At 56.3% G+C, this 23,164-nt stretch overlaps 1 protein-coding gene across 1 annotated transcript in view; it reads left to right on the forward strand.

Moving 5' to 3' along the window:
- The window catches only part of COL4A1 (collagen type IV alpha 1 chain), a 105,444-nt gene that overhangs the window by 29,704 nt on the left and 52,576 nt on the right, over positions 1–23,164 (forward strand). Inside the window, exon 2 of the mRNA XM_058671005.1 lies at positions 15,391–15,456. Coding sequence (XP_058526988.1) covers positions 15,391–15,456 — 66 coding nt within the window. The remainder of the gene's footprint in view (positions 1–15,390; positions 15,457–23,164) is intronic.

The following is a 23,164-nucleotide window of genomic DNA, read 5'->3' on the forward strand; positions in this document are numbered from 1 at the left end:
GTCGAAGCCAGGAGCCGTCAGGAGCTTCTTCAGGATCTCCCCTGTGGGTGCAGGAGCTTAGGGGCTGTCCCCTGCTGCTTTCCCAGGTGCAATAGCAGGGAGCTGGATGGGAAGCAGAGTCAACTAGGACTTGAACCAGTGCCTATACAGAATGCCAGCATTGCAGAAAGAGGCTTAACTCACTGCACGGTAGCTCCGACCCTGATAGCACTTCCTGTTGTTGGCCAACCCAAGCCTGCTGGGTTGGTTCCCCGGGCAATTGGCTTTGTTGTTTGGACCACTGGGAGTGTTGAGCGCTTGGTGTGGCTTTCCCAGTTCCTGCCGGCCCATCTCGCTGTTTGCTCGCCTGCGCCTCTGCTCTTGGTGTGTGCATTCTGCACATGGATTCTGTTGGTCATGGAGATTGAAGGCCACCAGAGTGCCCTGGACTTCTTTACTGCCAGGTGGTGGGCACTGCAGGTTGCATTTCTTGCCTCCGCTGTCCCTGTGGACGGCTCTCTGTCGTGGGCACATTTCCTAGACTCTTGGCAAGCCTGTCAGGTTTAGTCGGTCAGAGCCACCTGCTGGGGAGCTGTCTGTTCCACTGCCTAAGGTTCAGGGTCAGCGCTGAGAAGTGCCTGTGAGGTCGGGCGTTGAGGCACTGGCTGGCTTCTGTTCCCTCAGTTATAACAGGATCCTCTGTGGCAAGGATCTCCTGTGCTGACCTCCTGCTGTGTGTGGGCGGAGGGGGCACCTGGAGAGGGGTACCCCAGACCAGGTGCCCGCCAGACCAGGGATCTTGACCTGGAAATTCCACTTGAGCTGTAGACTGCTCTCTTGAGGGAGCATTGTTGGGGCCTTCCTTCCCGTTGTGTGCGCCGCCAGCCCAGGGCCCCGCCTGCTTCCGCTCTGTACAGTAGTCAGGAGGTTGTTGAACCCTGTGTACTTTTGTCCATATAAAGACCAGAAGCGTAATGAGAGGTGCAATCAGGAAGAAGCTAGCAGCCCTGCTCTGCGTGTGCGCACGGGAGGTGTGGTGGAGAGCTGTTTGCCTGTAGGCTTAGTGTCCTGTGCACTGGCTCCGGGCGGCCAGAGCCAGACAGGCCTCCCCAGCGTTGTCCACTGGGAAGGCACATGGTCAAGAGTGGCCTTCCTTGCAGGACATAGAACAGGGTGCGGGTTCGTCCTCATCTGCAGGACCTGGCCAGGCATGCTGGCCGCTGGGGTTTGGCCATGATTCCGGAGGCTCCTGGTGCGCACACTAAGTGCTCCAAAACCCTCCGTTCCTCTGCTCTGTCCCTGCCAGGCCATGGGTGACAGCATGCTCCATCTGGGGCCTCCTCGGTGGAACACTCAGAGCTTCCTGGCGCGGGACCCTGTGTTTGTTGGCTCCAACCTTGGCTCAGCTGGGTGGGCCTGCGCCAAGGTAGCCATCCCATCCTCTCCATCCCTGATTGGGGTGGAGGTTGCTTGCTTCTGACAGGCCTGGTAGCAGCTCTAGTCTCCATCTCATCTTCCTCTTACACATTATGCGGCTTGGAGGCCAAGGACAGTCCTGAGGCAGAGACCCTGGAGTTCTTGGGCACTGAAAAACCCAGAGGAAGTATTAGGGGCTTTTGGCTTCGAACGCTAAAAAATGGCAGCACTACAAGGCATGTTGCCCAATCCCAGGCTGTTTGGTGGGAGGGGAGCAAACATCTGAAATCTGGTGTCCCCCAAATGCGCAGGGCGACAGGCAGAGGGGAGGAGCCAGGGCACCCAGCACCAGCTGGTGTGTGGGGTCTCCAGTGTAAGCCTTGTTAGTGGAACACAAGGCCTAGTGCAGGATGGCCAAGTAGACGTAGTGTGCTTTACCACCCTGAGCACTGTGTTGGTTGAAAGGTAGTGAGGCATGGAATACATGAGTGTCCTGGCTACTGGTTTGGTCCCCGGATGCCTGCGTAGCCAGGACTGAGCCAGGGTTGAAGCTGGCAGCCAGAATCCAGTCCTGATCGCTCCTGGGTGATGACAGAGCTGGGCACTTGAGCATGCTGCTTTCCAGGAGGGGCAAGAGCAGGAGGCCAGACTGGAAAGCAGAGCCAGGACTGCAGCCCAGGTCCCGTGACAGAAGGTGTGGGTGTCCTGTAAGCGGCACGCAGTGTGGGTGGAGTTCATGGTCCCCAAGGACATCCATGCTGTTGTGCGTCCCTTGCAGCTGCCCGTCTTCAGAGCCTTCTTCTCATGCCAAGGTGGGCCTCGGCCTCGATGGCCTGCACGGTTTGGCTCCTGTTCGTCAGCACGTGACGTGCGTGTGCCGCGTTCGTTCCTGAAATGCTTGGGGAAGTCGCTGTCAGCCTGGACGTGCTTCTGTGACTTGAGTCTCCCCAGAGGGCTCCAGGGGTTCTGTCAGCTCCTGAATTGGCCTCTGGGGAGGGGTGACCATATACTAGAGCAATGCTCCTGACCTGAGCTGGTGGCCAGCGGGCTCTGCAGGAAGCGGTGTGCCTGTGAGAGCTTCAGTGTGGAGGGGAACTGGGCTGCAGCTGCTCATCTCACACCGGAGGATGAAAGAGATCCACTTGAGGCCTGGGGGCTGGCGTTCTGGCTGTGGCCCACCTACGCCATGCATGTCAGCCGACAGAGTCCAGCTGTGGGCCAAGGTGCATGTGGGAGCACATGCAGGCTTAGGATCTAACGGAGGCACTTGGCTGTTTAAACAGTATGTATGTGTTTGAAATGGAGGTGGTGGAGACAGAGAGAGAGAGATCTTCCGCCTGCTGCTTCACTCCCCGATGGCCACAGTGGCTGTGCTCTGCCAGGCCAAAGCAAGAGCCAGGAGCTCACTCCAGATCTCCCAAGCACTTGGTTCCTGCTTTTCTGGGCACATTAACAGGGAGCTGAATGGGAAGTGGAGTACCTGGGACTAGATCTGGTGTCTATATGGGACGCCAACACTGCAGGCGGCAGGTTAACTGGCTGTGCCCCAGCAAGCACTGGCTCTTGTGTATTCTTGCTTTGATTTCTGTGGCCATTCAGTTCATAGGCTTCATGAGAAGAGCTGGCGTGTTTTAAGATGGGGCTGTTTTCTCAGGGTCCAGACACGTTCTGAACAACACTGAGCTTCAGTGTTTTTGTGAAGCAGAAAATGTGCCATTGGCTCACAGAGGCCTGGGTCGTGAGCTCAGCTGCTGACCAGCCTCAGGACGGCCCGGCTGTGGTGTCGACGGGAGAGCCAGCGTCCTGTCTCATGAACGGAGAACAAAGAAAGATGGATGTGCCCAGGTCCTTCAGCTCCTTAGGCGAAAATCAGATCTACCATCCTGGGTTTGCTCCTCCCAGCTTTTGTAGCCAAGCCTTACAACAACGCAACAACAACGAAAGCATGCTTGTTGAGGAAACACGTATTGAATGTGTCTAATTTGACAGTGAATAATGCAGTAGCTGTTGGAGCTGCCTGGTCAGGTCGGTGTGCACGCACACACACACACACATGCACGCAGCAGTTAAGGCTGTGTATGCAAGACAGCAGAAGGTGATTTTTTTTTTTATTGAAAGACAACCGGGGTCCCCAGGTGATTGTCCTCAACAGGTGGAATCTGCAGATTCACGAAGCAGAAAGCCCACCATGTGTGGCTCTGCGTCGGGCAGCATCCACTGCTGGGGCGGGATGGGGCGGGCTGCCTGCGTGTCCCTGGGGATCTGCAGGCAGGGCAAGTGCGTGCACCCGCCTGGCCACTGCGTCACCTGGGGATTTTGACACTCCAGAAGGGCACTGGGTGTCGCTCCAGGCTACCAGATACAAGGTCCTCAGGTGAGGCCCATGAGCCGGGCGACAATAGGGAGGCCTGTGTCAGGTGAGGGCTTTTCATAAATTGTTTAGAAAATGGAAATTAGAAAATGCTTTGTTTAGTGCAGAGGGTATTGCGGATGCAGGCGTGGCTTGATTTCCATGTGAATGTGCTGTGAACAGAGTCCCCAGGATGCCTGCGTCACAGACCTTCCATTCTCCTGTGAATTTCTGAAAGTACTCTTATCACCTCTGTGTCCCGTTTTAACAAATTAGAAGTGTATATTTTGGGAGGCATGCTGATCAGTTTTCTTTACATGCAGTTATTAAACACTCTAAAGTCAAAGTTGACCAAAAGCCAGCTTTCTTATTAACTGATTGATTTAGCATTAGCATCAGCTAGCATTTCCTGCCTGTGTATCTGATGAAGGGATTCCCAGTAGCCAAGATGTTGAGGTGTCTGTAAGCGGGAGACTAGAGAAAGAAAATGCCGGAAATACACATTGGAATATTACTCAGCCATGAAGTGCGTCAAATCCTGCCATTTGCAGCAGAGTGATTGGAGCTGCAGATCATTATGTGAAGTGGAAAAAACAGGCCCAGAACGACAAACATTATGTGGTTTCTTGCATATATGAAGCTCAAATGTATATGTACACACATATAAGTGTACATACACACTTTATATACATACGTACAGATATAGTAAATGTGTGTGCACCTGTTGATTTTTATTTAAGTTGTGATGATTAGAGGCTGAGGGGTGGTAGGGCAGTGGAGGGGGAGGTTGGATAATGGCTCCTGGGACAGCTGGGGGAGAGCAGCGAGTCCTGGGTTTGCACAGGACAGTGGGGTGACTTGGTGTGGGGATGTGTTGTCTTTGGTACGAGGAGCTGGGAGGGACGCCAGCTGGTGGGAATGGAAAGGCTGGCTGCGGATGTGATCTGGTTATGCTGAGAAGATGCACTGGGAAAAACCGCTTCATGATCCCCTGCAAAAAAGTACAGGTGTGCTGTGTTCATCCCAAACTTAAAAACAGAGAAGGCACGTGGTTGCAAAAATTACGGGAAGAATTTAGTTTTTCAGATTTATTATTTATTTATTTGAAAGGGAGAGTTCTAGAAAGATCTCCCATTCACTGATTCATCCCCATCAAGTGGCTACCAGTGAGTGGATCCGGGCAGACCCAAGCCAAGAGCTTCATTTGGGTCTCCAAATTGGGATGTAGAGACCCAAGGCCATCCTCCATTGCTTTCCCAGACCATTAACAGGGAGCTGGATCGGAAATAGAACAGCTGGAACTTGAATTGATACTCATAGGGGATACCAACACAGTGGGCAATGGTTTAAGCCCCCCCATGCCACACAAACACCCCTCTCGAAAAAAGTTTCCTAGTATATGCCTCTAAAGTTTATGTTATTGAATGATCTCCATTCACTTTGGCTCGACAGGACTTGCAGTGGTTTAAACTTCACAGGTATCTAGAATTTTCTAGATGCTGACATAGTTGGTCTGTCAGGGATTTGCATTGGAGAGATGCTTTCTTTTCACAGATCTCTTCAGACTTGGTTTTGCAGGCTGTGAGTAATTGGGGTGTGTGTTTTGTCCATGTGGAGAAGGAGTTAGGGGTAAAGGCTGTGTGTGCACTGTTGAGACAAGAGGCAGAAACAGGGCAGTTAGTTTCCCAAAGCTCGAGCCAGGCTGTTTGGCTTACTTCATAACATGTATTACGATAAAATGTGAAAGGCTTCAGTTTGGTAAATGTTGCATTCTGTTAAAAGAGGACCCAAGCAGTGATGAATGCGTGAGTATGACAAGGTGACCAGGGCTGTGTGCAGTGAAGGTGTGGGTGTGTGCAGTGGCCTGTGTGTGCAGTGAAGGTGTGGGTGTGTGCAGTGGCCTGTGTGAGCAGTGAAGGTGTGTGTGTGTCCAGTGGCCTGGGCTGTGTATACAGTGAATCAGATAGAGGTTTCCCTGAGTGTTGGGAGGTGTGGGTGAAGTGTGGTTTGGCCCTGGGCCTGGACACACCACACACGTGCCTTTGAGCATAGTCCATCCCAAGAACCACAGAGCGAATCAGAGAGAAGGAACGAGCTGCTGGCATCCGTGGCCATAGTGTGAATACCCGAGCCTGTCATTGGGAAACCACAGCCTAACCAGTGAAAGTCTGACTTTCTCCTGTGGTCGACCTCACTTTTCCTCTTCTAACCACAAGTGCTGTGCTGGCATTGAGCGCCTTGTCTATTCTTTTGATGGCCTGGGGTCATGCCTGCCCAAGCGGAGGTGTCTGTTATTGTCCTCACGGGGTGGTGTGGCCAGCAGCAAGTCCTCCTCTGCCCCACACCCCGCCCGTGCTCTGGGAGCTGTGCTGTGTCCTCACGGGGTGGTGTGGCCAGCAGCTAGTCCTCCTCTGCCCCCACACCCTGCCCGTGCTCTGGGAGCTGTGCTGCAGGGTCCGAGAACCTGTCAGCTGTCAGGAATTTCAATCATTGCATTTCTCTCTGAAAACTGTCCCTGTGAGTGAGGCTGGTGTACAGACCAGCACAGCTATGGAAATTGCACATCAGTTTGTTCTGGCTGTCTGGGATTTGTCTGAACTTGCGCTTTTCCCCGAAGCATGCTCGTTACCTGCTGAGCCAGGTGGACAGCTAAGTGCGGGAGGGGGAGACCTTGGTGACGGACAGAGCCGGAGGTGGCCCCTTGGTGGCCCCAGTGCTGTTCCATCCAGGCTGACAGGCAGTGCATCTGTGGGGTGCGTCCCACAGCAAGGGGTCCTCTTGCTCTTGTCCTTGTCACTAAGCTAACGGCCCTGTCCTGCGTTTTCTGCACCACACTGGGGTGTTGGCTTGGAGCTCAGCCTCCCCATCCACTCTCTCATCTCCTTGTTTGGTGCACACGACTCCCTCCTGCGGCACACCCACTTGCCCTGCTCCAAGGCTCTGCAGTCCAGCCTGGCCTGCAGCCTCCTCCCTGGGACACACGCTCAGGGCCTGGCCACCGCTGCCTTGACATTCCAGGTCTGTCCTCCTGCGTCTCTCCCGGTGTGTGATGCTGTGTGTCTGGAGTTTCCTGTGTTTCTGTAGAGGTTTAGGAGTCATCCTGCCTAGTGAGGTGCTTGGTCCGCCCCTCGTGCAGAGTGCATCGGAAGCAAGGGTGCAGGCCTCACGCCTGCATCTTGATGTACCTGCTACATGAGCACCCAGCAGGTTCATTCACCTGTGCCAGGTGCTGCGCTGGGAGGCTGACAGGGCCCTGCTGAGATGAAGGCTGGAGTGGTCAGCTGGCTCTGGGCGACTTTGTGCAAAAGACTTTGTCTCTGTCCAGGCCTCTCCCTGTCAGGGGCTGAGCCCCAAGCCTCGGCTATCCTCACTCAGACATCCCTGGGTACGGCGGGTTTCAGCTGCCTGGTGGGAGGGACAGCCCCCTCGTGTCCGAGCAGGTGTCCCGGGAGAAGACTCCTGTGTCAGGTATCCCTCAGCCGGCAGATCAGCCACACAGAGCCAGGAGCACAGTGGGTGAGCCTGAGTTGGCTTGATTTGAAAGGCCGGGGCTTTGGGCAGGGATCCTTCATGCTGCCTCTCCTCTTGAATCCCCACAGCTGTGAATTTTGAGCGATTCATAGATTCATGATGTCATTACAAGGAGTCACTTGCTCCACTCTCTCACACAAAACCCCGCAGGACTTTATCCGGGTGGGAGGGGAGCCGAGAGCTGGTGGGGTGCAGATTTTGGGTTACGTTAAACCTGGGGCTGGGGAGAGAGTGACGCCGTTGACCCAGGGAGCTGGTGGGTAAGGACTACGCTGTAATTCAGACAGTAAGTGGCAGCCCTGCTTGCATCGAGGGTGCCTTTGAATCCTGTTTGGGGTTGGCATTGTGGCATGGCGGGTAAAGCTCCTGCTGGGACACTGGCATCCCATCTCGGAGCACTGGTCGAGTCCCAACCGGGAAGGCAGCTGTTGGTGACCCAAGTGCTCGTGTCCCTCCCCCATGAGCAGTGGGGATCCTGGCTCTGATGTGGCCATTTGGGGAATGCATAACAGAAGATTCTCTCCCTCGCTCTTGCTCTCTCCAAGCCTCTCTCTCCATCTCTCTCTTCCCTTCCTCCTTCAATGTCTGTCACTTCACTTTTCAAGTAAATGAATGTATGAATGCATCTTAAAAAAAAGCCTCTCTTGTTTGTGAGCTGAGAGTCAGTCATTCCTGGAATAGCTCACTAGTCCCTTGGGCTTGGGCCGTTTCCTTTCCGAGTGTCTTACAAGCTGTACGGCTCCTTAAAGGATCAGTCGCTGGAACGCAGGGGGAGCAGCAGAGAGCGGCCTCTGCAAGAAGCAGTTTTTCCTACAGCTTTGCACCCTGTCCCGAACACCAGTGGAGCCTGGCAGGGGTGGGGGGCTGTGTTGTCAGTGGTGGACCCAGTGGCAGGGAGCATGTGTCCTGTGCTTGGTCCTTCCGGCTGGCTGTGACATGGGCTCCAGCAGGCTGTGAGTCAGGGCTTGCACCTAGGGTCGTAACGTGCAATGCATTCAGAGTTGTGGCAGGCACTCACACGTGTGCCTTCAATGTCAGCTTCTCAAGCTTTCTGAATGCAGAGGTGAGGGTGCACTGGGATCCCTGGAGGGTCCTACTTGGTACGAGTTCCCCCAGGCTGGGCGTTGGGGGTGGCCGTGGTTCCAGCCTGCACTGGCCGGGCATGTTCAGAGACACCTGTGGCATGGAGCACCCGCACGTGCTGGGTGAACAGGGCCGGTCCGAGGGGCCAGCCTAGGCCCTGTCCTCCTTCCTCACGCTCTGGCCACCTGCTTTCCTTCCTGCCTTCTCTCTGTGGCTTTTCCCGCCCTTTCCAAGTTTCTAGCCTTCTATTGCATTTCTTGGACGCACCTTCTGCAGCAGGTGGGGTCGCCAGGAGTGGTAGGCACGAGGAGCAAGGCGCCTGCTGCTGAAGGCTGGTGCCTGCGCTGTTGGTGCAGGTGGAATCGGGGAGGGAGGGGCTGTCCCTGCCTCTTCCCCAGCTCGTAGGCCTGAGCAGAGGGCTGCCTCCTCCGGTGTCCGCATCGCCTGCCATGCCTCTCTCTCGTAGCCCCACTCTCTGGCCCTGCTAAGCCCTGGAGGGGTTGGATCAGGGTAGGGAGAGAATGGATGGTGGCCAGGCTGCTGACCAAAGGGCTTAGGGCTCAAGGACCCTGTGCAAGTGACAGGCAGAAGGGAGCGGGTGCAGAACTCTGCTCTCACAACAGGGGTCTAGTCATAGTCTTGGCTCTGTCTCTCCGGGGAGTGGCCCCTGGGGAGGCCCCAGCTGAAGCCTCTCGTCTGGTTTGTGCATTAGATCAGTGACTCATAACCACGGGGAGACATGTCCTGGGCCATTTTCCCACCCGTGGGTCCCCATGGACAACACCAAGCCACGCAGCCACCCAAGGAGCCAGGGTGGGTCACAAGACAGCCAATTATAGCCACGTTTGTGTGCAGCTGGACAAGGTTAGAGACCCGGGGAAGGGACTGGGCTTCATCATGCTGCCCTTGGGGCCTCAGTGTTCCTGGGTGGGAGCATGGAGCGTCCACCCCCGCGGGGTGGGAGCACAGGGGTGGAAGTGAGTCAGCGAAACTGGACAGCCAAGGGAAAGATGAGCCGAGGACTGCAGTCATGAGTGGACCGGGTGGGCGAAGCCAGGCAGGCACCCCAGTTCTTCACTGTGTCCTGTGTGGGACTGGCTTCTGATGGGCAGCAGGACTGGATCTGTACCTGTCAGATGCTGTCATAACCGCCTGGGCTGGGACAGGGTCAGGTGCACACGGGAACCCACTTTCCTCTCCAAATGCTGACTCATTTGCCAAGAACATATCAGCACTTGTAGTTGTTTTGAGAGAAAGCAGAAGTATTTGGTCAGTTAAAATAGTGACAGTTGTTTTGTGTCTGTGTTTTCCACTGTTGAATTGAAGAAAAAAAAATTTTTTTTTAATATTTGCTTCAGAGAGAGAGTTCTTCCGTTCACTGATTCACTCCCCAAATGGCCGCAATGTCTGGGGCTGGGCCAGATCAAAGCCAGGAGCCCGGAGCTTCTTCCGGGTTTCCCACATGGGTGCAAGGGGCCGAAGGACGTGGGCCACTTCCGCTGCTTTTCCAGGCCATGAGCAGGGAGCTGGATTGGAATTGGAGCAGCCAGAACTTGAAATGCTACCCATATGGGATGCCAACACCACAGATGGTGGCTTAATGGGCAACACCACGAAGCTGGCTCCCTGGACGTATCTCCCAGGAACATGTCAGATGCTAGGGACATCGTGGCTCAGTGCACTTGTCACGAAGCCGTGTACCCATGCAGCTAGGTCAGAACCCGAACAGGACCCGAGCTGTCCTCTGGGGTCTCCTTCCATTACCTAATGGTTCCCAACAGCCATCACCTTCCCACCCCGTAGCTCTGTGTGAGTGGGGTCCCCTCCCTGTTGTCTGTGTGCCTGGGCACTCAGCACCTGCCTCGCAGGGTGCACGCACGGGTACCCAGCAACCCCAGGTCCTGGGCACTCAGCACCTGCCTCACGGGTGTGCACACACGGGTACCCAGCACCCCCAGAGACTGCCCTGATGCCTCCTCTCTGCCACAGGTCACTGCTCTTCCGCCTTCTGTCTTTGTGGGCAGGTGCATCTGCCACGGGGCATTAGAGTCATATGGGGCTTTGTCATCAGTGTTGAGAGGTCCCTGACCCTTGGTGGTGGTGGCTGCAGGAAGGGGAAGAGAGCCATTTAGCAGCACCTGGTGGCCGGAAGCCAGCATGATGAGAGCAGCGCCCGTTTGCTAAAGCTGCAACAGGAAATGCATTCTGCTTCTTGCGGATGGCTTCACACCCAGGAGGGCTCGGTGCTCCTGCGTGGTCGTCCTGGAGCTGCCATGCCCGCCAGCATTGTGGTTTCTTGGTGCCTGCCTGCCCAGCTGGGGCTCACACCTGGGAAAGGCCTTGCCGGAGGGAGCATGAGTGAGCCCACTGTAGCAGGCGCTGCGCACAATTCCATGGTGGTGCTGTGGGTTCAGTAATCCCAGCAGAACCCGCTCCATGAGCCCTGGCTCCCCACTCCGCCTGGGCTCCCACACGCCTTCTAGTTTCTGCCAAAGTAGCCCCAGGATGCATTCTTGCACGTCTTTTACAGGGTGGGTGGTGATTCTAAGAGCTTCCCCAAGAAAGTGCTGCTGCTGGGAGGCACCTGGGGCCAGCCACCCTGCCACGGAGCTGGCCTGCCATTTTGCACAGCGTGGGGAATGTGAAAAGGAATTTGAAAGATAAGCTGTTTGCACTTGGCAGGTCTCCACGTGTCCCTATTTGGTGGGATGTGAAACCCATGAGTGACAGGAGCGGAGATGTTGGCCGTCATAGGCACAGGGAGTCGTGGCATGGAGGGCTCCGTCCTGCTGAGCTCGTTCCAAGTGTGCCTGCCTGCAGCAGACATGCCACTGCCGCCAAACACGTGACACCCAGGACGCCTGCCTCCTCACCTCCTCTCGTGTTCACTCTCCCTCAGCACCCGGGGAGTGGCCAGCATGCTCCGGGCCAGCACAGGCCCCTTGGAATGGCCTTAGCAAGCCCTTCCCCTGTCCATCGCCTCCGGGGGTGGGGCTGTAGATTAGAAGAAGTCCAAGTGAGGCCTGAATTCACGCTGAAGTCCTTGGCCTCCAGCATCCCTCTCTTCCCTTCTTTGGTGCTGGCGCTGATGTTGTAAAATCCTCCTGTTTATTTAGCAAGCAGCGTCCTTCCTGGGGTTCAGGCGGGGCCGTTGCAGCTCGCAGGGTGTGGGAGGGCTCCTCCACAGACCCCACAGAAGCTGTTTGGGCTAGGGGTTTCATAGGATCCCGTGCGTTCCTTTCATACTGGGTTATCTGTTTTTGTCCCAGTGGGTTCCAGCTGTTGGTTGGGGTTTGGCGTGTGCCCGTGTGCCTGGCATGCTTGCGTCTCTCGTCCTACTTCTCAGCGGCGTCTCCTGCCCTCCCTCGTGGTCTTTGGTGTGCGGTGCTGAGGGTCCCTCCGCGTTCTCTGGGCCACTGCCCCCTGTGACTGCTACGCTCCTGCAGAGGGCAAGGCCTGCTTGTCCTGGGAGACCCCTCACCCGCGTGTCCCTGTCCTGCTGTGGAGGTGGCCTTCGCCGGGAAGACACAGGAAGATTCGGGGCCATTCTGGAACTCAGAGAGGGGCAGAGATGGGCAGCATGAGGGAGGCACGGCGACTTCACACAACAGCCCAATTCCCTTGTCCTGACACCTGAACTGGAAGAGCTTGGGGCTGAGGTGTAGCCAGCCGTTGGCGAGAAGAGACCCACTGTGTGAATGGCTGTGGGGATCCCCCAGTTGTGGTGACAACCTCACCTGGTTGACTGTGCTCCTTTGGACAGAACAGACGCTCAGCCAATTGGAGGGGCTCTCATCACCCAAGGTCTTTGTATTTCTTAGCTGCTTCTGAGCTATCCAGGACACCTGCTGAAGGGGTGGTCCATGAGGCCCCAGGCACATTCGTGGACCATGGGCAGGGGGCGTCCAGCTTGGGGCTGCTGTGTAAGCGAGGTCAAGGGGACCCAGCACAGTGGCTGCACATGGGGTTTTCCTTAGCAAAGTAGGACCCGCTGCAGTAGCCTAGTGGCTAAAGTCCTCACCTTGCATGCGCACTAGTTCTAATCCCGGTGGCCCCACTTCCCACCCACCTCCCAGCTTGTGGCCTGGGAAAGCAGTGGAGGATGGTCCAAAGCCTTGGGACCCTGCACCCGCGTGGGAGACCTGGAGGAGGCTTCTGGCTTCTGGCTTTGGATTGGCTCAGCTCCAGCCATTGCAGCCACTTGGGGAGTGAATCATCGGATAGAAGATCTTCCCCTCTATCTCTCCTCCTCTCTGTATATCTGGCTTTCCAATAAAAATGAATAAATGAATGAATGAATGAGTGAGCAATGAGTGACGAATGCAGCAGATAAGCTTTCTTGTATAAAAAAATGATAACATGTCTTTGGGGAAGGGGGCTAAGCTGAGGTTTGCTACCTGTGGAGGATTGGCAGGGCAGGGGAGGGTGGGCAGCCTGTGCCTCCGCTGTGTGGGTTTTCCAGATGTCTGAGTCTCCTCTCCTTCTCTCTCTCTCTCTCTCTCTCTCTCACAGGCGCATGCGTGTGCGCACACACACACACACACACACCCTATAGGGTGCTTCTCTGCAGGGCCCTCCTGGCAGGCGCAAAGGGCCCCCCACAGTCTCTTATCAGTGCTCCCCAGTAATTGAGGCTGTCTCTAATTGCCTCAGGGAGCGGTGCCAGGGAATTCATTTTTACAGCCTTCCACAAGTTCCCGAGATTGTATCAGTGTTCCAGGGCACAGAGCGGCATCCCCACGGAGCTTGACCAGCTTCAGCCACTGCCGCTGGGTGGGAGGACCCGGCCTGCGCCGGGCTGCTGCTGCGCTGCCGCCCATACGCCAGCTTCACCACTGGCTTCCCCCCTTGAGGCTTGTAGGAATGCAGTGAAGTCCAGAAGAGGGCAAAGGTTAAAGGGCTGTCCACGACCCTGCTGAGGAGCCGGAGGCTGTGTCCGTTGTCTGAGCAGCCGGCTTGCCCGGGAGCCACCTCACCTTCTAGGCTTTCAGTCCTGGGGGCCAACCTAGCTGTGCAACCCCGGTCAGTGTCAGGTGCAAGGCGTTCCTGAAGGCTTGCCGAGTCCTCCCAGGCTACCTGGTGACCTGGCGAGGACATGAATCGTTGTCTTTCTAGAGGAAAGTGTTCCTGAAGGACCACGTGGCTCTCCTATCCCATGAACTGAGGTAGACCCTGGCCCTGGACTGGTATCTGCAAATGCTTTTTAAGCTTTATTTATTTTTATTGGAAAGGCAAATTTCCAGAGAGAAGGAAAGATAGAAAGAGATTCCATTTGCTGTTTTACTCCCTAAATGGCCACAGTGGGTGGAGATGAGCCAATCTGAAGCTATGACCTTCCTCCGGGTCTCCCACGTGCGTACAGGGCCCCAAGGCTTTGGGCCGTCCTCCACTGCTTTCCCAGGCCACAGGCAGGGAGCTGGGTGGGAAGTGGAATAGCTGGGACACATACTGATACTATGTGGGATGCTGGCAGTGCAGTGGCTTAGTGTGCTGCAGCACAATGCTGACTCCTCCGGATATGTGTTCAAGTTAGATTACAAGGCCCAGAATGACCTGATCAAACACCGGTGGCTGTGTGACTGTCATGTGGATTCATCAGTTCTAGGATGCCCGTTTATGAATGTTCTAACGCTCTGAGTAGTTGGAGCCTGCCCTGGGTGTCATGCTATTGGAATAGCATGGGTTTGGAATTCTGCAGGCTTAGATTACAGGCACGGCTGGACTCAGGCTTGCTGCTGGACCGTAGGTGCCTGAGGAACTCTGGGTGCACGTCTTCCAGGAACTGCAGAGTGGTATTCCATGGGAGCCCAGTTGGGGTACTCCTCACTGGACAGGCAGGGACTGGGGACAGAGAGCATGGAGGTAGCAGGGGTCCCTTGGCATTCATGGCAGTACCCCCAGGATGAGTTCTCAGGAGCACGTGTTAGATTTGGCCTTGTCTCTTCTGGGTGAGAGCCGGGGCGCTGCTGGGAACTCCTAGGGGCCGGGAGAGCATGGCTGCAGGCTGCTGCCAACGCGAGCCGGAGGAAGAGCCATCTCTGCCCTCTCGAGCTCTCTTGGATGCTTGGCAACGTCCCCATTCCCAAAGCAGAAAATGAGGAACAGCTTCCTGTGTTAGAGGCGTCATTTAGATGTAGCCCTATAAAAATAAGTGCCTCCAGATGTGAATGTCCGAGGCCAAGGGTCTCCGTGGCAACGGGGCCAAGACCTGAGCGTGCTGTGAAAAATAGAGCCCTCATGGGATCGCGGCCTCCTCTCCCACGCGCTGCTGCCACCCGAAGCCAGGTCCCGGCAGCCCCTCCGTCGTGCGTGATGAACCCAGCCCTTCACCTTACCCCACTCCATGGCCTGTGTGTGATGCGCTGGCAGGTCTGCCTGCCAGCCTGGATTCTCCTGGGGCACCCGCAGGTTGGGAGTGTGTCCAGTCGTGGCCTGGGGCTGTAGTGGCCTGTGTCCGAGGAACTCGTGTTGGTGGCCCCTGGGCACATACGCAGTGCACCTGAACACGCGGTAGCCTTCTCTCCCGCAGCTTTCTCCTTGACTTCTGACCGTGGTTTGCTGTTAGAAGGAGCTGAACAGGAAATGCTGCTGTCACGTTTTCTTCCAGTGAGCAGTGACTGAACTTAGAAATCAGTTCCTGAAAGTTTGGGCCTACCCGTTGACTTGCCCACTTGGTATCCTGCGCGGCGACCACCCTGTGTTGTCCCTGGAGGTGTGAGGGCCACAGCCTGGCCTGGCATGTGTGGGTGGGTGGTGTCCCAGTAAAGCCAGCCGGAAGCACAGGTGCTGGCTTACGCTTTTTGGAGCAAGCGGTCCTCAGGGTTCTACCGTGTGTCTGAGGAGGGAGCTGCGTGGTCTGGGCAGTTCACGGGACCCTGCCTTGAAGCTATGCTGATGTGCCATGATTCGCCACCTGGCTCGCAGTAAGAGGGCAGGAGTCTTCTCCCAGGGAGGTGATGCTGCTGCTGTTTCAGCTGTCCCGACTCTGCTCAGGAGATGCCCCCACTAACAGGCGTACTTTTGTGTTGCAGGGTGACTGCTCTGGCTCTGGCTCCGGTTGTGGGAAGTGTGACTGCCATGGAGTGAAGGGACAAAAGGTGAGTGCCGGATGTGCCTTGGGTGTCGCCATCCCTGCTAACCAGCGAGGCAGGAGTCTGCCAAAGCCTCACTCCTGCTGGCCAAAGGAGCTGGCCACGCTGCGTGGCTGTCTAATACTGCTGTTCTGTTAGCCGTGGCCCAGCGAGCAGGATCGTTGGCGGCTGTGGCTACAATGCAGGGACTTATAATGCATTCTTATTTTGACTCTTGAAGGAGCAAAAACATCTGAATCAATTGTGCCTCTTAGAATCAATCTATAAAAACTGCATTTTGCACGTTATTCTGATTAGCTGTTAACATTTCTGCAATTAGTAACTTAAAAACAGGTTTTTTTTTTTTGAAAGGCAGACTTAGAGAGATTTTGCATCTGCTGGTTCCCTCCTCAGATGGCCACAGCTGCCAGGGCTGGACCAGGCAGAAGCCACGATCTTCACCTGGGCCTTCTGCATGGCTGCAGGGGCTCAAGTTCATGGGTCAGCCTCCACTGCTCTCCAAAGAGCATTAGCAGGGAGCCGGATGGGACGTGGGGCAGCCAGGACTCAAACCTGTGCCCTTGTGGGATGTTTGTATTGCAGACGGGAGAATGACCTACTGTTCTACAGGCTGACTCCTGAAATTAGTACTTCTGCCATAATATTTTGCACTCATGTGCTTGTCTAGATTTATTTATTAAACCAGTGTTTCTTTCCTGCCCCCCCAAGTGTCACATCGTGTCTTTTCTAAGCCAGGGGTCCTCGTCCTATGGTTGAGGTCCCGTGGGTCTGTCTAGACGACAGTTCACCTTCTCCCTTGCACTGGCTTCACAGAGGGATCCTGCCTGGTTTTTACCTACACAGTGGCTGCATCTCTGTGCTGCCTGTGGTCACCGTGGAAACCAGGTGTGCTGGGCAAGCCAGCCCTCAAACCCTGGCTCCTAGTGCAGGCGCACAGGCAGCTGGGGACCACCAGGTGTGCCCTGCATTCCTCGTCTTGTTCAGAGCGAGCGGAGGCCATCTTTCTGGGTAGCTGGAGGATCTTGTCTGTTTGCTTGTTTACTGGAATAGAAGAGGCAAGGAGAACTTTTATCTTCTCAGTGACCGCAGTGCCTGGGAGCCTGGCCAGGCCCTGAGCCGGGACCTGTGCCAGGAGTCAAGGCAGGCTCCCCGCATGTGCAGAATGAGGCCCGAGTCATCATTGCTGCCTCCCGGGGTCTCTGTGGCAGGAGGCCGGAGTCGGAAGCTGGAGCTGGGAGCGGAACCAAGGATCTAGGAAGCTACAGACCCACACTTCTCAAATCCTGCAAGTCCCGTTTGACACCAAATCGTGGGCTGCCTTTTCTGCTGTTGGCAGAAGTGCCGGCGGTCGCAGCTGCGGGTCCCCAGGTGGCTTGGGATGGTGGCATCTGGGAGAGTCATTTCCAATCCCTGCTGCGGGTCCCCAGGTGGCTTGGGGTGGTGGCTTGGGGTGGTGGCCTGGGGTGGTGGCCTGGGGTGGTGGCTTGGGGTAGTGGCCTGGGGTGGTGGCGTCTGGGAGAGTCATTTCCAATCCCTGCTTATCAGTGTGATTGTCTCATTCTCAGGGCAGTGTACATTTTAGGAAATTATTCTAAAGTAGAAAAGTACTTTTCATACCACAAAGGCTTTTTTAAAAAAGGTCTAACATGATTTATTCACGGGAGTGCAGTGAGTCCGTAAAGCAATCCTTCAAACTGCAGCAGACCTGTGGGGTGTCCACTGGTGGGGACGCCACCCGGGCCCACAGGGTGACACTGGGACCAGGTTGGCATTTCCCGCCACGAGGGAGATCAGGGCCCTCAGACTTGCCTGGTTTGCATACCCCTGTAAGCTTACTTATGCTTTTTAGCCTGGTTGACTTAAATTTTTACTTGAAGCTCCCACCCACTGGAAATAAGACAAGGTGGATTTATTAGCGTCCAGCCCTCGCAGCCTCTATGTACTCTGGTGTCTGGGCTGTGGGGGCTAGGACTCCGCCCTGCCCCTCACTGGGCTTCCGGAAGATTCCCTCAGAGCCCAATGTCTCCAGCAACATGCCTGACTCCGCCCCACACGGTGCTTTGAGGTTTTCACTGTGTTGCTCCATTGAGAATATTTGCAAGGAGGCCCCGGCAGGCTTTGGGGCTGGCCTTGTGGGGGAGCCAGTGGCGGGTGGGTCGCCAGTGGAATGCCCACAGAGCTGTCGTCTTTCTAGTGTGCTTCGGTGCCTCACACTGCCCTCAGGAGGGCAAAAGGCCCTTCCCCCCACTGAGGAGGACGTGGCAGGCTTCCCCTCGTTGTCCCCGGGTCCTGCTAAAGTCATCAGCCGAAGGGTGCCAAAGACCCCCGGCTTCACAGAGCTGGGGTTCAGCTCCATTCCTGGCCTCCCAACTCCACAGAGAGGAAGTCGCTCGGGCTGGCACGGCAGGGACAGGAACGGGCTCCCACTGTGACCCTGCCTGTGACCACTTCTCAGGCCACCCGGGTTCCTGGGGGTGTGGGCCAGCACAGTGCAGGGGTCAGGGTGATGGAGGAGAAACGGTAGGAGGGTCTGTGGCTGAGCTGCTGGCTGCCTTCTGCTCCTGGGGGCTCCTTTTGCCCTGTCTGGTGAACAGGAAGCCCCAGGGCCTGAGGACAGACGGCCAGGGCTGTCTCAGGGTCTCCAGATCCGCTAATAGATTTCGGCACAACAGCTCCTCCTGACTTCCTGGTCACCCTGTTGGTGGTGGACACTGCGTGGCAGCCCTTCCGGCCGCGGCACCTGATGCTGTGGCCCCTGATGCCGTCTGCTTGCGGAGTCTCGGCTGACTTACTGTTCTGCAGGTGGCTTGAGCGCCTGGGGCCCGGGGGATGTTTTCTCTCAGGTGATTAGCTAGGGTTTTGGTGACTGTGGGGTGGGAAATGCCATCTGCTCAAAGTGAAGAGGGCTTGGGATGCTGGCCACCTCAGCCAAGACCAAGACCAGCCCTTCCCTGACTGGAGAACTCGATTTTTCTCAACCCCTCACCCTGTGGGGCAAGGCCTCGTGCTGTCCACACGGAAAGACTGCACAGGAAACGACTGAGCCTCGAGAGACTGTTTTTCTGCACCGCTCCCCATATTCCGTGACCTCGTGGCATCTAGCAGATAGGCCTTAGTTAGGCCCAAGGTGCACGGGGATAAATGGCAAGCTGAGGCTCTCGGTTAGAGCCCGCGTCAGGCGAAGCAGAGCCAGCGACTGCCAGTTGGTCCTGGACAGCCAGAGCTCCAGGCATGGCAAAGGCGGCCAGCTTCCCGGAAGTCGCCTCCTCGAGCTCACTGGTGTCTGCCTGCTCACCTTCCCGGCCTCGAGCCCCATGGGCACCAGGGCCTGGCGTAGCTGTGGGGCAGCAGCCCTGGTCCTGCTGTTCCACCCAGGCCGATGGCTACTTGTCCCTCCCCTCCCGCACATGTGGGTCGGAGCAGCCGTCACAGACACCAGGGAGAAGCCCCCACCTGGGATGGTATTGATGGAGCCCTCAAGGCCCGTGCCTTGTCGGATCTGAAAGGCTCAGAAGTGGCCAGTCTGGAAGTGATTCGGCTGCTAGTCCTGGAGGTCTGGGGAGGACTTAGCGTGGCGCTGTGGGTTCAGTGTGGACGGGACTGTCTTCCCTCATGATGATGAAGTGGCCTGTGGTGTTAGCAGCCTCCCGGCGCCTATGGGCCCAACCCAGTCGGCGGCTTTGGCCTAGGCCGGGCCTCCCCGAAGCCTGCCTGTCTGCACCCTCACCTTGGCTGCTAGCTGCTGCTTGCACACAGTAGGTTCCGGGCAGAATGGAAAACTGGCTTGTGGTGTCAAACCATAAAGAAGCCTAGATGCCCTCTGGCGTGTCTGCCATGGGTCGGGCATGGTGCTTTGTCCAGGATAGGAGGCTACCCCTGGGTTGTGGGCGGCAGAGGAGGCTCAGCTGGACTCCTGGCTGCTGGGAGCTTTGAGCCCAGGGAGTCCCTCATGGTGACCCAGAGCTGGGCAGGCACGTCTTTGTCTTCTGGGTCTACATTGGGGGATGCACATTGGTCACCCCTCATCCTTCAATCTTCCCGTACCTGGGAGGGTGAGCCATTTCCCACCTGAGGGCCCTGGAAGGGTGATATAGCACAACAGCCTGGGTGAGCAGCTTCTGGCTTTCCAGCCAGGCACTTGGAGGGCTGCCACTGGGGCCCTGTGAGTGTCTACTGAGGACATGCGGAAGTTATCTGCAAGGGATGCTGCACGCTGCCCCCAGTGTGAGAGAGGGGCCAGGTCTCCTGAGGGAAGAGCTGCGTGCCCACTTGCACCAGGGACCTGCCGTCAGCTGCCACAGGCAGGCACGCCGTGGCCTCCTTGGCCAGATGCTGAGGTGGTAGGAGCCTGTCCCAAGGCACACGGCTTGCTTTGGTCTGCCCCTCCCCTCGCGCCACACTGGACCACCCAAGGACCCCAGGGACGTTGCTTGCAGCCCAGCCTGTGAGCAGGCTGAAGGAATGAAGGGTCTTGCTTGGCACAGGGTCTTAGCTGCGCTTGACCCTTAGAGGAAGTCCCTTTGGGGCAAACACTCTTAGGTTACTGATATTTTGGAGAATTCAAGAGACCTTATTGATTCCATTCATTTCGCGGACCCTGTGAAAAAGTGACATGTGGTTAAGGGCTGTAAGCACCCCAGACGTGGCTGCGTCATGAAACGGAACGGAACGTCGCCGAGTGCTTGGTATGTCCTGCTTCACATGCGAGCCTTGATTCTCGTCTCATTCCCCGTTGTCTGGGTAGACACAGGTTCTAATCCCGGAGAACTACTGGAAACGTAGATGATCGTGTTTTTCTCATGTGTAGGAACTGCTGTTTGGAATGTCAGCGTTGTCTTCCTAGATTTGGGTTTTTCTCTCCAGCGTTTAGCAGTGCGTGTTTTCATGCAGGTTGTTGCAGTCTGTGCGTGTTCTCTGGTTAGTCTAATGCCCTGTGGCTGTGCTCCCGATCTTCATTGGTTTACCATTTACTGTGTGCAAGAGGCGCTCGGGGCCAGTGGGAATTTCGAAGTCTAGAATATTTAAAAGGAAATCCCGTTCTGTCAGTCTCGAGGTGTAAGATGGCGCAAAATGAGAACGCACCCAAGGGGGCGCTTGGGAAATTGAGTAAGAGGCTTTTCAGGAAGTGTGAGATTTCTGCAGTGGGGACCTCGCGTGCGTTTTGAAATACTTCACACCTGTGGGGCTCAGCAGTGTGTGGCCCAGCATTTTAGGTCACCAAGAAGCCGTCGTTCAGCTTGTTCCAATACAAGGTTCCTAGTCCATCTGCGATGAGACAGCACATGCTAGAGGGTGCAGGTGAGAAGTCAGACGCACACTGGGGAACCTGCTGTGCCTCGGCTCAGCCCTCAGCCGACCGGTGCACCAGCTCAGCTTCCCAGTGTTGGAGAGAATTGACTGACAATGGCTTCAGGAAACATCCTGTGTATAGGTGGCCATGCTGTGGTTTGTGTGTTCCAGCGTGGTGGTGGAGGTGGGGACAGAGGACAGAGCGTGCAGAGCGTGCAGGGACCTTTAGCGAGGTGTGTGGACATGCCGGAGGTGGGGACCGTCCAGTGGTGGCTCATGCACAGTGGAGACCACGAGGTCGAGCAGTGGGCCACTCCTCCCGGGAGTATAGCTGACTGCCCAAGTTGGTGTCGCACAGACGCTGGGCTGCCGGGAGGACCACGACGGGGTCATTACCTGCTGCGTTCGTGGCTTCGGGATGCTGCCACTGGAGGAAAAAAACCACACCAGCCCATTCGTGAGGTCCACCCCGAGGTGTTGTCCAGGTGCTCGCTGGCGTGATTTTATCTGTCGGCTCTGGGTGGTCATTCTCCCTGTTCATGTGCCTTCAGCTGGCACCCCACTTCATAGACGTGGTCGTGTGTTTTTGCTGCTTCCCTGTCCTGGGAATACAGGGGCCCACAGGCCAGCCCGCCTGCGCAGGTGCTGAAGCGAGGGGCCGCAGAGTGAGACGCCGCCAGCCCCCAGCCCCGGGGCTGTGGCTCTTACGCTCATGCCTGCTGGAGTCGCCTTCAGGAAGTGGCTCTGGGGGTGCCCGGTGCAGCCCCGTCCTTTTCCGTTTCCCCATTTTGTCTGGTGTCTTGCTGTGCCACGATGACTTCCAGATGTGCCCCGTTTCCTCTCCACAGCTTGCACATGAGTCACCATCTGGCCCCACGACCGTGAGAATGACCTGGGCCTCCCACGCGTCACCTACTTCTGTCTTTCCTGACAGCTTTTCAAAAACAATCTTTTTTTTTTTCTTTTAAATATGGCTGAGTCTAAAAGAGCCACCAAACAAGGCCATCAAAAGAAGCCATCAAGCACACTGCTGCTGATAGCTTTCTGCCCGTGTACACCCGGCCTCTCCAGTGCACAGGGCGTGGGGACAGGCGGTGGCCCCAGTCAGGGTGTCTCATGCTGTCCCTACCCTGCCATAGTCCCCTGGCCTCGTGCCTCTGAGGCCTGTCAGGTGCACAGGGCATGGGGACAGGCGGTGGCCCCAGCCTGGGGTGTCTCATGCTGTCCCTACCCTGCCACAGCCCCCCAGCCTCGTGCCTCTGAGGCCTGCCAAGCTGGGGATGGAGTCTGATGGCGATGTTTGGAGGTTTCCGTTTGCAACTGTGTTTGGAACTGGGGCAGCAGCCTTGGCAGCAATGAGTGAGTTGTTTCCTAGTTCGGAGGAGGCATGGGCGTGTAAGAATCTTAGCTGCAACATCAGGCCCCATGACTTTTAAAGTCCAGACACTTTATATGACCGTGTCCTGGCAGCCCTGACTGCGACTGTTTATGGAAAACTTTGCTTTCCTGTAAATAGCGACTCCGACACAGCATTGGCTGGCTGGGAATCGGCTTTCTTCTGGAAGGGCAGGAGACTGTTTTAGTCTCAGATCAAAGGCTGCCCATGCGAGAAGCCCTGACATGTGACACGTGTGGAACCGGAGGCTGCACTGGTGTGTGCACACTCACACGGCCTGTGGATGCCAGGCCCTTGTGCAGCGTGGGTGTGCGCAGCTGTCCCATGGGTGAACACAGCAACTGCATGCCACAGGCGGAAGACTGAGTCAGAGCTGATGTGCAAACCACCAGCGTTCTGGCAAATGCCCGTGGGGAGGTGCCTGGGGCTGCTGTCTGCCCTTGACCTCACCGCCGAGGAAGAGTGTGCTTCCAGGGCCCAGGCTGACTCCCTCCCCGCGGTGTCACAGGACAAGCCAACACGGGTTCTTGCAGAAATTCTAAAACCTGTGTCCGGATCGTCCCTGATTCAGGTCCCTTACCCAGGCCCCATGTCTGTTAGTCTGGGATTGAGCAGCGGGTCCACACACGGTGAAGGGAATTCTGGCTAACATCAGCCTTACACTGACTTATACACAGGATGAAGGGAATTCTGGGTAACATCAGCCTTATACCGACTTATACATAGGCTGAAGGGAGTTATGGGTAACATCAGCCTTACACCGACTTATACACACACAGTGAAGGGAATTCTGGGTAACATCAGCCTTACACTGACTTACACACAGGGTGAAGGGAATTCTGGGTAACGTCACCCTTACACCGACTTATACACACACAGTGAAGGGAATTCTGGGTAACGTCAGCCTTACACCGACTTATACACACACAGGGTGAAGGGAATTCTGGGTAACATCAGCTTTACACTGACTTACACACAGGGTGAAGGGAATTCTGGGTAACGTCACCCTTACACTGACTTACACACAGG

This window comes from Ochotona princeps, chromosome 12, assembly GCF_030435755.1.
Source record: "Ochotona princeps isolate mOchPri1 chromosome 12, mOchPri1.hap1, whole genome shotgun sequence".
Classification (NCBI taxonomy): Eukaryota; Metazoa; Chordata; class Mammalia; order Lagomorpha; family Ochotonidae; genus Ochotona; species Ochotona princeps.